This window comes from Calypte anna, chromosome 26, assembly GCF_003957555.1.
Source record: "Calypte anna isolate BGI_N300 chromosome 26, bCalAnn1_v1.p, whole genome shotgun sequence".
NCBI lineage: Eukaryota > Metazoa > Chordata > Aves > Apodiformes > Trochilidae > Calypte > Calypte anna.
In genome coordinates, this window is record NC_044271.1 from 4,592,446 (window position 1) to 4,604,351 (window position 11,906).

General features: G+C 50.7%; 1 protein-coding gene across 1 annotated transcript in view; it reads left to right on the forward strand.

Moving 5' to 3' along the window:
• Positions 1-10,945, forward strand: part of LGR6 (leucine rich repeat containing G protein-coupled receptor 6) — a 107,313-nt gene extending 96,368 nt beyond the window's left edge. Inside the window, exons 13-18 of the mRNA XM_008499531.2 lie at positions 142-213; positions 1,943-2,014; positions 2,166-2,291; positions 4,488-4,648; positions 7,700-7,780; positions 9,588-10,945. Of these exons, the coding sequence (XP_008497753.2) occupies positions 142-213; positions 1,943-2,014; positions 2,166-2,291; positions 4,488-4,648; positions 7,700-7,780; positions 9,588-10,825 (1,750 nt within the window). The 3' untranslated portion in view covers positions 10,826-10,945. The remainder of the gene's footprint in view (positions 1-141; positions 214-1,942; positions 2,015-2,165; positions 2,292-4,487; positions 4,649-7,699; positions 7,781-9,587) is intronic.
• The last annotated feature ends 961 nt before the right edge of the window (positions 10,946-11,906 follow it).

The window sequence follows — 11,906 nt, forward strand, 5'->3', positions numbered from 1 at the left end:
GCTTCCACGATGACAGTTTGTGTCTGCTGCCATGGGACAGAGATCCCTACACGGTATGAATGCTGTCTCCAGCTCCTTTCTCAAACTAGCTCCTGGTTGGTTTTTTTTTTTTTTTTTTGTTTGTTCATTTTTTTTTTTCAGTGGTCTCCAGCACAACAGCATCCATGAAATCAGAGCAGACACTTTTGTGCAGCTGCTGGCCCTGCGCTCCATGTAAGTCCTGCCTGGCAGAGGGTATGCTGAGGTTATTGCAGATGTGGAGCTTCCCCATCTCACTCCCTCTACTCCCAGGCTTTGCTGTCATGTCCCCGTTCCACTTCCTTTTACAAGGGAACAGGACACAAACTCAGGTCTGTCTAACCAACCTCATCTCCTTTTCTGCTGTGGTGACCCACCTGGTGGGTGAGGGGAAGGCTGTGGATGGAGTCTGCCTGCACTTCAGCAAAGCCTTTGACAGCATCTCCCATAGCATTCTCCTGGATAAGCTGTCAGCCCAAGGCTCAGCCAGCCAGCACTCCGTGCTGGGTTAGGAACTGGATGGAGGGCCACAGAATGGGTGCTGAACGGGGCTGAATCCAATTGGTGTCCCCCAGGGATCAGTGCTGGGCTCAGTTTTGTTTGATATCTTCATTGGTGATTCAGATGAGGGGATTGAGTCCACCATTAGGAAATCTACAGCTTTCCACGAGTCCCAGGGGAGTGTGGATCAGGTGGAAGGCAGGAGGGACCTGGACAGACTGGAGAGTTGGGCTGATCCCAATGGGATGAGGTTCAACATCAGAACCCCATGGGGAGCTCCAGGCTGGGCACAGAGTGGCAGAAAGGGAGCTCGGAGTCTGGATTGCCAGGAAGCTGAACAGGAGCCAGCAGTGTGCCCAGGTGGCCAAGAAGACCAATGGCATCCTGGGCTGGCTCAGGAACAGCGTGGCCAGCAGGTCCAGGGAAGGGATTCTGCCCCTGTACTCAGCTCTGGTGAGGCCACAGCTTGAGTCCTGTGTCCAGTTCTGGGCCCCTCAGCTCAGGAAAGAGATTGAGGTGCTGGAGCAGGTCCAGAGAAGAGCAAGGAGGCTGTGAAGGGACCCAGCACAAGTCCTGTGAGGAAGGGCTGAGGAAGCTGGGGGAGGCTGGAGAAGAGGAGGCTCAGGGGAGACCTCATCACTCTCTCCAACTCCCTGAAAGGAGGTTGGAGCCAGGGGGAGGTTGGTCCCTTTTCCCAGGCAACTCTCAGCAAGACAAGAGGGCCCGGTCTCAAGTTGTGCCAGGGGAGGTTTAGGTTGGAGATTAGAAAGAATTTCTTTATGGAGAGGGTGATCAGACATTGGAACGGGCTGCCCAGGGAAGTAGTGGAGTCTGCATCCCTGGAAATATTTAAAAAGAGCCTGGTTGTTGCACTGAGTGGGAACCATGGGGGGAGTGGATCAAGCGTTGCACTTGAGGATCTCAGAGGCCCTTTCCAAGCTAGATGATTCTGTGATTCTGTGTGATTCTGTATATATAAACCTTCCCCTGGCTTTACCTGCATGCAGACACCCCCTGTAAATAAACTTCTTACCTGCCAGGCAGGTGGACACCCCACACCACAGGTTCTAACACAGCTGTGGCACAGCCGCCATCAGAGATGTGCACCCCCCCAAATGCCCACACAGACAAAAACTAGTGGTGAGGATCTCCAGTGTGCACAAACTCCAGCACCCCTTTTCTCACGCATCCTTGTCCTGCGCCATGCACTTCCACAACGTCCATGCAGAGTATCCCACTTGATTTGGGATGTTTAGAAGCCAGTGTGACATAGACCCAAATGTGTTTCCCTTCAGGGAGCTGGAATGAGACAGAACTTGATACTGACCAAGGGGCTTGCATCAAACCCCTTAAACCAGGCCAGTGTCAGCACCTTCACTGCCTTGTTTTGCACACCTCTTAATGCCATGTCCTTGCCTTGCAGAGACCTGAGCTGGAATTACATCCAGTTTATCCACCCTGAAGCCTTTGTGACGCTCCACTCCCTCACTAAGCTGTAAGTTGCAGTGATTTTTCTTTGACAGTAGGATTTGGGGATTTGGAGGGAGCACTCCAGGCAGGCAGCATTGCTCTCCCAGCCTCTGCTGGGTTGAGATTCCACCAGCAAAACCCTGACAGCAGTCTCCTATCTGCTTTCCCTTCACCAGGGACTTGACTGATAACCAGCTGGTCACGCTGCCTCTGGATGGTTTGGGTGGCCTGACCCATCTGAAGCTCCAAGGCAACCCAGCTCTCTCTGAGCCCTTCACCAAGGAGAGCTTCCCCAAAATGAGGTACTGGTGGTGTTGGTTCTTTCACTCCTGGCCTTCAGCACAGCCTGGATTTGCTCTGAGCAATCAGCCTCCTGCTTTCCTTGTTTATCTCCTGCTTTCCTCCATCCTTTCAGGCCAATAGGTTGAGGAAGCTTCTGCTCCTGCTCACACTCCTCATCTTTTAAAGCCTTCCAAGGAAAGTGGTGATGCACTCCTACCCCAAACATACACACAAAGTGGAAAGCATGGAGTGGACCCAGCTCAGGGCTCTTCTCAATGGAAAACATTCCCAGAAGCCAGTCCTAGCTAGTGACACCCAGCTTTTCTTCTGTAAACTCTAGTTGTGTGGCTGTGTCTTGTCTGCTATGGATTAATGAGGAGCTTGAAGGGGTCAAACTGAACAAGATGAAGCTACAAAGGGCTCTGAGCACAGTGCTGCACCACAGGCTCTGCTTCTCCTGACCCTCCCTTAGTAGTGAGCTTCCAGCATGGGACCTTCCCTCAGGATGAGGGGCTTGTGGTCCAACTGATGTAAATTTATCTAAGGTGAAGCCAACGTTTGCTTGGGCCACCCAAGAGGTTCCCTTGGAGCTAAGTGTGCCTGAGCTGATGCTCGCACTCCTCCTGCCAGGGGTTCCCAGCTTCTCAGATTTGTACCCCCAGTGCTGGGGTCACAGACCACTGCACCAACACTGGGCTCGAAAGCTCAGCTCCAATGAAAGGTTTGGAGCTGACTATCTTCTGCTTTTCTTCGGCAGTGGTGTCTGCAGGGCTTTCTCTTCTGACTGGCAAGACTCCCTGGAGCTGGGATTTGTCGCATGATGGGTTAGCAGGGGATCCTAGAAGATCCTGGAGGGCTTTCTACACCCAATATTGCAATTCCTTGTGCTCTTCCAGGGACATTCCTCCTCTAAACTAATTCTGCTGACATCTGTGGAACTGATTTGGATTTGTACCCCTGAGATTGTTTGCAGGAAGGGTTCATTTAGCCAGGCCAGGTGATTGATCCAATAAAATCTCAAAATTTGGGGGTACTGCCATTAAGTAGTCATATTCTTGGGACGTATGTCTGGAGGAATCCTCTGTTCCAAGCCATCATAGGAGGATCTGTGCGTCCCTACCACCTTTCAATAATAGGATTTAATTTGGAGCTTATAACAGGAAGCAAGCTTGTATACAGAGTTTCCATAGCCTGCTGGGCTAAGCCAGAAATATTTGGGTACTTAAAACAAAAGCATATTTTTAGGATATAGAGTTTAACCATATTTACTGATCTTGTCAGTAGACCTTAATTGTCTGGAAAACCTGAGGTCCCTTTGCCTTCATCAGCAGTCATCCTGACTTCCAGCAAAGAAACCAGAGTTTTCTGTCTTTAAAAAAAATGCAGTTGCTGACTGATAGGCTGGTGTTTCATCCAGATGATGCTCATCTGCTTTTTAATTAACTTTGCAGTGCATGCTGTAAACAACTAACAATACTCCTTTCAAGTAGAAATCAGACAAATTCCAATCACTTGCTAGACTTGAGAGACCTGAGATTTCCCTGCCAGGCCGGAACCACACTCATGGAACTGGAGTCTGGAGATGCCTCTCTCACCTTCAGAAAGAAGCAAAGGAGAACTTGCACTCGCTGAAGCTCTTGGGGACCTTTCCACCTTGAACAAAAGAAAGGATGCCCAGGAAAAAAATGGCCCTGGGGTAAAAAACAAAGATTCCACATATATGTGGCATATTACCAGAGGGTGTGGAAAAGAGGCTCATTCAGCTTTGGGAGAATAAATAAAGGTTGTTAGGAATTACCCTGGTTTGGCCAGAGAGGTAGGAGATGCTCCATCCCTGGAACTCTGAGAAACCTGATCTGGTTTCTCAGCCAACCCCTCACTGCAGGGGGGAAGGACTAGATGAGCTTCAAAGGCCCCTTTCAACCCAAACCATTCTGTGATTCAGGGTCTTCAGTGCAGTTTCCATACCTGGGGTTTGGCACCATCCTCCTGCCAGACAGTCAAGGGTGGGCAGTGCAGGGACATCTTGGGGCAACTTAGGTCCACATTGTGTCGTACACGGAGTCCTTCACCAGAGCCAAGTCCTGTTTTGTTCCAACCATCACCTGATGGATCGGCTCTTGTCACATGTAGAAATGAAGCAAAAAGGTGCAAAGCACCAGAAAGCCAGGTCGTGGAGGTGAAGCCCCTGAAACTTCTGCTTTCCTCCTTTTCAGAGTCCTCGAAGTACCTTATGCCTACCAGTGCTGTGCCTATGGAAGCTGCAGCAGATTCTTCAAGGTGTCCAACCAATGGGAGGCAGAAGATATGAGCCCTGAAGAAGATGATCCTCGCAAGAGAACCATAGAATTTTTTCCAGGTCATGCTGATAATCACTGTAAGTAAACTAGGTGATCAGTCCATGGCAGGGCCATGCTGTGAGCTTCTATATGATCCAGCATTAGCAACACTGGTCCCAGCACCAGTCATGGAGCTGTCCCTGTCTCAGGCACCACTGAAGGCAGCCTGATCCTCCTCCAGCTCTGGTGGCAGGTTGTGTGGATGGGCTGCAATTTGTGTCACTGCATGGGAGACAGAGCTGATCTGGTGCATCCAAACCTTCTCCATCTAACAGAAAGATCTGGCAGTCCTCAGCAGCTTGAAGATATTTTCTGGTTTGGCCTTGCTGACTCTACAAGGAGGATGCTCAAGGTGCCTGAGGTTACATGAAGCAGCTTCTGGGCTTTATCATTGGACTCCTGGGCACTACAGAGCCTTTGGCAAGACATGAGTTAACCCTGGGGTTAACCTTGATAAGAGACTGAATGCAGAGAACTGGCATGTGCAGTAATTTGTGTCAGTTCTCCTTCTGTACTTATGCCTTTGATCCTATAGCAAAGTCCAGTATTAGGTATGAACAGAAGGACACACTGGGGGTTCTGGTTTGCTCAGACAGGGGTGAGTCCCTGCTGGGAGAAGTGGCTCCACACCTCCAGCTGAGCAGCACTTTCTGTTCCACAGGCAATTGATTCTGTGCTCCAAAATGCACTTCTGCAAAGACCTCCATGACATCTGCTGCATGAGGCCAGCAGAGGCATGCGCCAGGAAAAACTACAGCACCCAGTCTCACAGAACAGCAGCACCTCTGGGTGGAAAGCTTGTGTGAGCCCAGCTCAGCACCTCCATCAGCTTGTAGAGCTGACTAATCAACTTTTGCAGCCACCCAGCAAACTGTTGCGGGTCCTCAGAGCTACACTTTTCCTGCTTCTGTCATTCAAGAAGGCAACTTGAGTCCCCCAGAAAGCACCTGGCCCCTTTCAGTCACCCATGCCCTAAGTCCCAGGGAGTCCCCCAGGTGGGGACTGCCCTGCCTAAGGCAGGCAATACAAAAGAAGCAGCATCCAGATCAATGTTTTTTCCTCTGTCCCTTCTCCAGCAAGTCTCTTCCTCCCACATTGGTGTTGGCACAGCCAGCTGGGAACTGTTTTCCATAGAAAGGGCACTACAAGAAAAATCATTTCTTTCCAGAAGGCTTCAGAAAGTGGAGACAATTTAGCAAAATTCAAATAAATAAGGGACACTTTGAAAACAGTGCAGCCTGCCTTGCTAGAACACAACAGATATTTTCTTTTCTCTGCCGTTCCCAGGCTGGAAAAAAAACTGATTTCCAGCAGGGTGAGGTACATTCTCTGCTTTGCATCTGACTGTGCTGGCCAAGGATTGCTTTGCAATTCACAGCTGGCTCAGTAGTGGAGGCAAAACAAAAGGTCACTCATTCTCTTCATGCAGATGGTTAACCTACACTTAAAAGCAGCCTCTGAGCATCCTGTCCTTTTGAAAAGAGAAAGGATGGGGACAAATTTTGCTTCAACATTACTGTGGGCTGGGTGGCAGAAAGTGCAAATCCTTGTGTTGGTTTAGAATCATGACTGCATATCAGAGCCTCTGCATCCTCTGGATGGAAAAGACACTGGAGATTTACAAGACTATAAAATACAAGGAGGAGATATTTTTCCAGCCCACTGTGAGTGTTTTCTTGCCAGGCTCTAAAGCAGCAGTAACATTCCAACTCTTACACAGACAGATTTTAAAAATTGCATTTTTTTCCCAAAGTTTGAAGAAACCAAGAAAACCACAATGCTTGTCAGGAGACACTAAAGATATCACATTGTTTGTCATCACTCTTTAATAATCCCAGTCATATTTGCAAACACAGGCATGGAGTGTATCTCACATGGTGCACCATTTCTCAACAGGTTAGGCAACTAAATCCCTCTTTTCCATACTCTTAGCTGTATCTTCAGCCCCGTGGGAGCTCACATTCCTGGCCAGTGTCTGTGCTGTGCACACCATGCCACCAGCATCAGCCCGTATCACCCCAGGGAGAGTTCATCATAGAGCCGCAGATCCAGCTCCCTGGCTATTGGCCTGGGAGCCCAAAAACATCCTATCCCCCACTCCCAGAAAAACCTCTGGGAGTTTCTACTGGGAGCAAAAGGCTGTGCTGGTGTCATGGATGGGCTGGTGCAAAAGGGACAGGAGCTGTGCCCACTGTGCCCCAGCTCTGGGAATCAGCAGTAGTTTGAGAAGGGTGACAAGGACCAAAGCATGAAATGTGTCTTGGATTTGATTAAGAGGATGTCGTTCTCCTTGGTGAAGGCAGAGAGCTACAGGTCATCAAAAACAGAGCTGAGGTTTCAGCCCCTTTCTCTCTCATCAGCTTCTCCTTCAGCCAGAGGGTCTATTCCTGATCCTCAGAGAGCACAAGCCTGGCTCATGGGGCAGCCACCAGGATGATGGAGATGCTGGCCCAGCAGGCTCTGAGGACACCTCAGTCCTGCCTGGAAGCAAAGCCAAGACTGGAAAACTCCAAGAGCGAGGCACCACAGTCTCAAGAATCACAGGACATAAAATAAAGCACCAAATGTTAGGTTCTCTTGACTTTTTGTTTCTTAGCCTTTTGGTGGTGGTTGCTGACAAAGAATTTGTGCTGTGAGGAGAGGCTCATGGCTCTCTGAACAAAGGTCCAAAGCTGATGAACTAACTTTGGACAAGGTGTGCCCAGAAAGTTTCCATTCAAAAGATGCATTTGGAGGCTTTGTGTCCTGTAACCACACGAGGGAGGCTGTTGCTTTATTTTTAATAACACATGCTGGGAGAAGGGATCTGGAGTCACACAACTCTGGGATCTGGGGCTATATTTTAAATATTGAGGGTAACCTAAAAACAAGTAGTTTGGCTATACTGCAACACAGCTACGTTTATAAAACCTTCTCCCTCTATAGCAGTGACTGCAGGGGACAAAGTGGACAGCAGCAACTACTTTGAACTTGTGGTCTGGGAATTGGCTGGGAAGGTCTGTGTTGAGGGCAGACAGAGTGAGAAAAGCTCCTAGCCCAGCTGGCCTTGCTCCTTCTTCTCTGAGCACCTTTTCTTGTTTTCTCCCCAGATGAACTGGATGCAGATGACCTCCAGCTGGGCCTTGAGGAATCAAAGATGCACCCCACTATTCAGTGCACACCAAGCCCTGGTGAGCTGCCAGGGAAACTCTTGGAACACAGCTGGGACCCTTTGGGCTTCTTTAAGTCTCACAGCTCCCACAACCATTCCTGCAGCACCTCCTGGAAGTGCAAATTAGAAACTTGAATGTTTGGGCTTTGGCCAAACAGGGAACAAGGGAGGAACTTCCTGGTCCTAAGAAGTTTTAGCTGCCCTCCTATAGGGAGAGGACAAGGTCATGGTATCCCTGACCAGGAGTCACAGGTATTATCAATTCCTCCATCCACCAACCTGCACTCAGTCACACTCTGGCTCTCAAGAAATTCCTGTTCCCCTGCAAGACTTAGACCTTGCTTTATCCCAGCCAGACAAGAATATTGCATGACATGACCTTGTCCTTGATCTCCTGATACTTGGAGCTCTGCAAACTGAAGGGCGACTTCAATCTGTTTCCTGAGAAAAGGAGTGAAGGGAAGTGCTGGACTGCACTCAGCCACTTCCCTTTCATCAAAAACATGCCAAGGGGACACTGGAAGATGAAGAAGCTGCCTTCTGATTTTGACCCTGTTCTCATCTCACACAAGCACAGCTGGAGGCTGGAGAGGTCTGGCTTTGTCCAGCCAGCTGCAGAACACTGGCAGGAAAGGAGCTTTTGCCACTTTTCCCATTAAGTTTGCTGCAAAAGAGACAAGAAAGAAACAAGATTTAGTAGAGGGCATGGCCTGGGGACAGACATGTTGGCTCTGAGGAAAGTCAGCCAAAGGCCTCCCCCCCACACTTTGAGCTGAACAAATATTTTTTTTTTCCAGTTTCCTCATTTCCTTTCTATCTACTGACTAAAACTTGGCCTGTCCTATTTCTGTATTTGCTGAGGACTTACCCTGAGCCCCTTACTGTAACTAACAAACCCCTCCCCGCTTATTGTACTCCCTCTCTGCTCTTTCTTCAACAAGCAACATCCACCACCAGTCTCCCTTTCACCCACTGCATGACCTTCCCTCCTTCTGCCCATGCCCATCCTCCACCATTCTTTCTCCTGATATCCTCCCACATTCTCCCAGCCCAGGTCCCTCTGTCCCTCCCTGCCACCCCAGATCCCTCTGCGTCTGCTGTTTCTCTCCCCTGCTCTAACACTGGGTCTCATCTTGGGCTTCTCCTTCATGGAGAGATGATTCCTGCAAAATACTAAGACACAGCTCAGCCAAGGTCTTGAGTGTGGCAGAGCTGGGCAGTGTTAGAGCTGGGTGCAGAATCCTGCAATCTCTCACATCTTCACACCATGAACTCCAAGTTCCCAGGGTGTACCATAAGAAGGAGCAGATAATTGCCCAGATTCCAACTTGTCAGGAGGGTTTGTGGGGTCAGAGTCCTGCAGACATGTTGAGCGTTATGGTCATGAGTTGGACAAAGTTTCACCCTGAACTCGGATTCTGATCCACTGAACAGTGTAGGGCAGGTGGGACATAGCCAAAAGGTTTTACCGTGCATACGGTCATGGGGTGGCAGTGCCAGACCCTGACAATATTTTAGTTTAGACTTTAGGAGCTCTGGTGAGTTTGATATCTCTACCATTTTGAGTATGAGCTCTCCCTGCACCTCACTTCTGCCCTGGACAGGATCTGGGAGAAGGCCCTGGTTAGCATGCCAGAGGCATCCTGGTGTAGAGACAGGAGCCCAGGGGAGCTGAGACAGAGCCAGGAGTGCAGAAAATGTTGAATTCTCCCTTTTGAGCCCTGAGGGTCTGGTGGAGCCAGGAGAGAGCTGGGCACTGCTCCAAGCAGCACCATTAGAGCAGAGAGGGACATTCTTGGTATAACTTTGTGTTTGTTTTCTTCCAGGTCCCTTCAAGCCTTGTGATAACTTGTTTGAGAGCTGGGTCATCCGCCTGGGAGTCTGGGTCATCGTTCTGGTCTCAGTGCTATGCAATGGGCTGGTTATTCTGGCTATCTTTGCCTCTTCCAGCTACCTCTCCCCAGTTAAGTTCATCATTGGCTCCATAGCTGGAGCCAATATGCTGACAGGCACCTACTGCACCATGCTGGCCCTGGCGGATGCCCTGACTTATGGACACTTTGCCAAATACGGTGCCAGGTGGGAGAGGGGCACAGGCTGCAGGGTGACGGGGTTCCTCTCTGTGTTAGCCTCTGAGGCTGCCATCTTCCTGCTGACCCTGGCTGCCCTCCAGTGCAGCCTTTCCTTCTCCTGTGTGCAAAGCTACGGGAAGTCACCCTCCTTAGGCAAGGTCAAGGCTGCTGCCTTCTGCTGCCTGCTGCTGTCTTCTGGGGCTGCCACTCTGCCTCTCTTCTCCATCGGGGAATATGGAGCATCCCCTCTGTGCCTTCCGTATCCTATCCCAGGTGGGAAACCTGCCACTCTGGGCTTCACTGTAGCCTTGGTGATGACAAACATGCTCTGTTTCCTGACTGTCATGAGCACCTACATCCGATTCTACTGCAGCCTGCTGAAGGGGGAGTTCAGTGCTGTCTGGGACTGTGCCATGGTCAAGCATGTGGCCTGGCTGATCTTCACCAACTGCCTCCTCTACTGCCCGGTGGCCTTCCTCACCTTCTCCTCCACACTCAATCTCTTCCTCATCACCCCCGAGGTCATCAAATCTGTCCTCCTTGTGGTCCTGCCCCTGCCTGCCTGCCTCAACCCCTTGCTCTACCTGCTTTTCAACCCCCACTTCAGAGATGACCTCCGCCTGCTGAGGCAGAAGGGGCAGGACAAGGGGAGATACCCCCAGTCCTGTGGGGGTGATGACATGGAGCAAAGCTCCTATGACTCCACCCAGGCTCTGGTGAGCTTCTCTGACATCGACCACATATTTGAGACACCAGAGTCCCTGGGAGTACACCCCATCCTCGACAGCTACAGTTTCCCCTCCATGACACTTGTCCCCTGCCAGCAAAGCGGGGGAACCAGAAGGAAGGAGAGGGGTTTTTCTGAGCATTGTCCCTGCCTGAATGACAGCGAGGTGCTGATCACTTCCAAGACTCAAGATCCAGCTGGCAGCAGCCTCCGGATATCCTTCTTCCCCTCCCCACCCACACCTCCTTACACATCCCACTTATAAACCCCCTCTGAGTAGCTGAACAGCCCCACAGTACACACTGAGGGCAAACTCCAGTGCTGGGTGGCCAGCAAGGTGACAACAGGCTGCTCCATGTAAAGCACCAGTACAACCCATCTACCCTCACCCCCCATCATATCTGCCTGGGCAACCAGCACCTCTCTGCGAGCTGCCACGCACCCGGAAGGGCGCTGACTGAGGCCCAGATACTCAGGGCTGGCCATGGGAGGAGAGAAACCCCCTGTGGGAGTGTTTCCCTGCTTAGGGTCTGCCTGGGAGAGAGCCCCACCAGCTCAGGAGATGGGTCAGGGAGACCCTCATCATCACAAGCTGGCAGGAGCCTGAAACAAAGCCAAGGCAGAGACATCTCAGACAGCCAAAACCATTGCTCTGTGGCAGAAATACAAGGAAATGGGCAGCAGCACACTCTATGGACACCCATAGAGAACTCGGGTCTTGTCCTTTAGGGTCCTCCACAGGTCCCACAGAAATGGAATGGTCCCACTGGAAATGGGCTTGTGTCTGGCCCACACCATTGACTGCAAGAGCAAAGTGGGATAGAAGCAGTGTATCCATGTGTGCACCTGAGGTTTGGGTCACCTCCATTTTGGGAGGCTTCACTCCATCCACTGGGAGCCTCATGGGTTAGAGAGGACCCCCACTTTCAAATTATACCACGAGCTAGAGATGCTCAGCCCCTCCTTCCATCTGGTCCAGCATGACTAACAAAGGGTCTTTGAAGCCCAAGACAGCCAAATCCAAACCCATGCCTGGAGAAAGGTACATGCTTTGCTTTAAGTCACTCTGTAGTGCCTCTTCAGGATGCCCAAGGGAACACCAGGCTCCTTCCACCTTCATGGCTCCCTCCACCTCTGCATGCTGCGCACCCTGGGCGCTCCAGGTACAGCCACTGGGCTTCTGGTCAGGGCACTGGAAATGGGGTCTGGCTCCCTCACTGCCCCCAAAGAAGCTGGGAGTTCTTGAGTACGTGTCCTCCATGCAGAATAGCTGGTTTATGGGCTGCATTTTCCCTTCCCTGTTTTAAGGGCAGCTCGTGTAGAAGGAGGGAATAGAAATCAGCCTT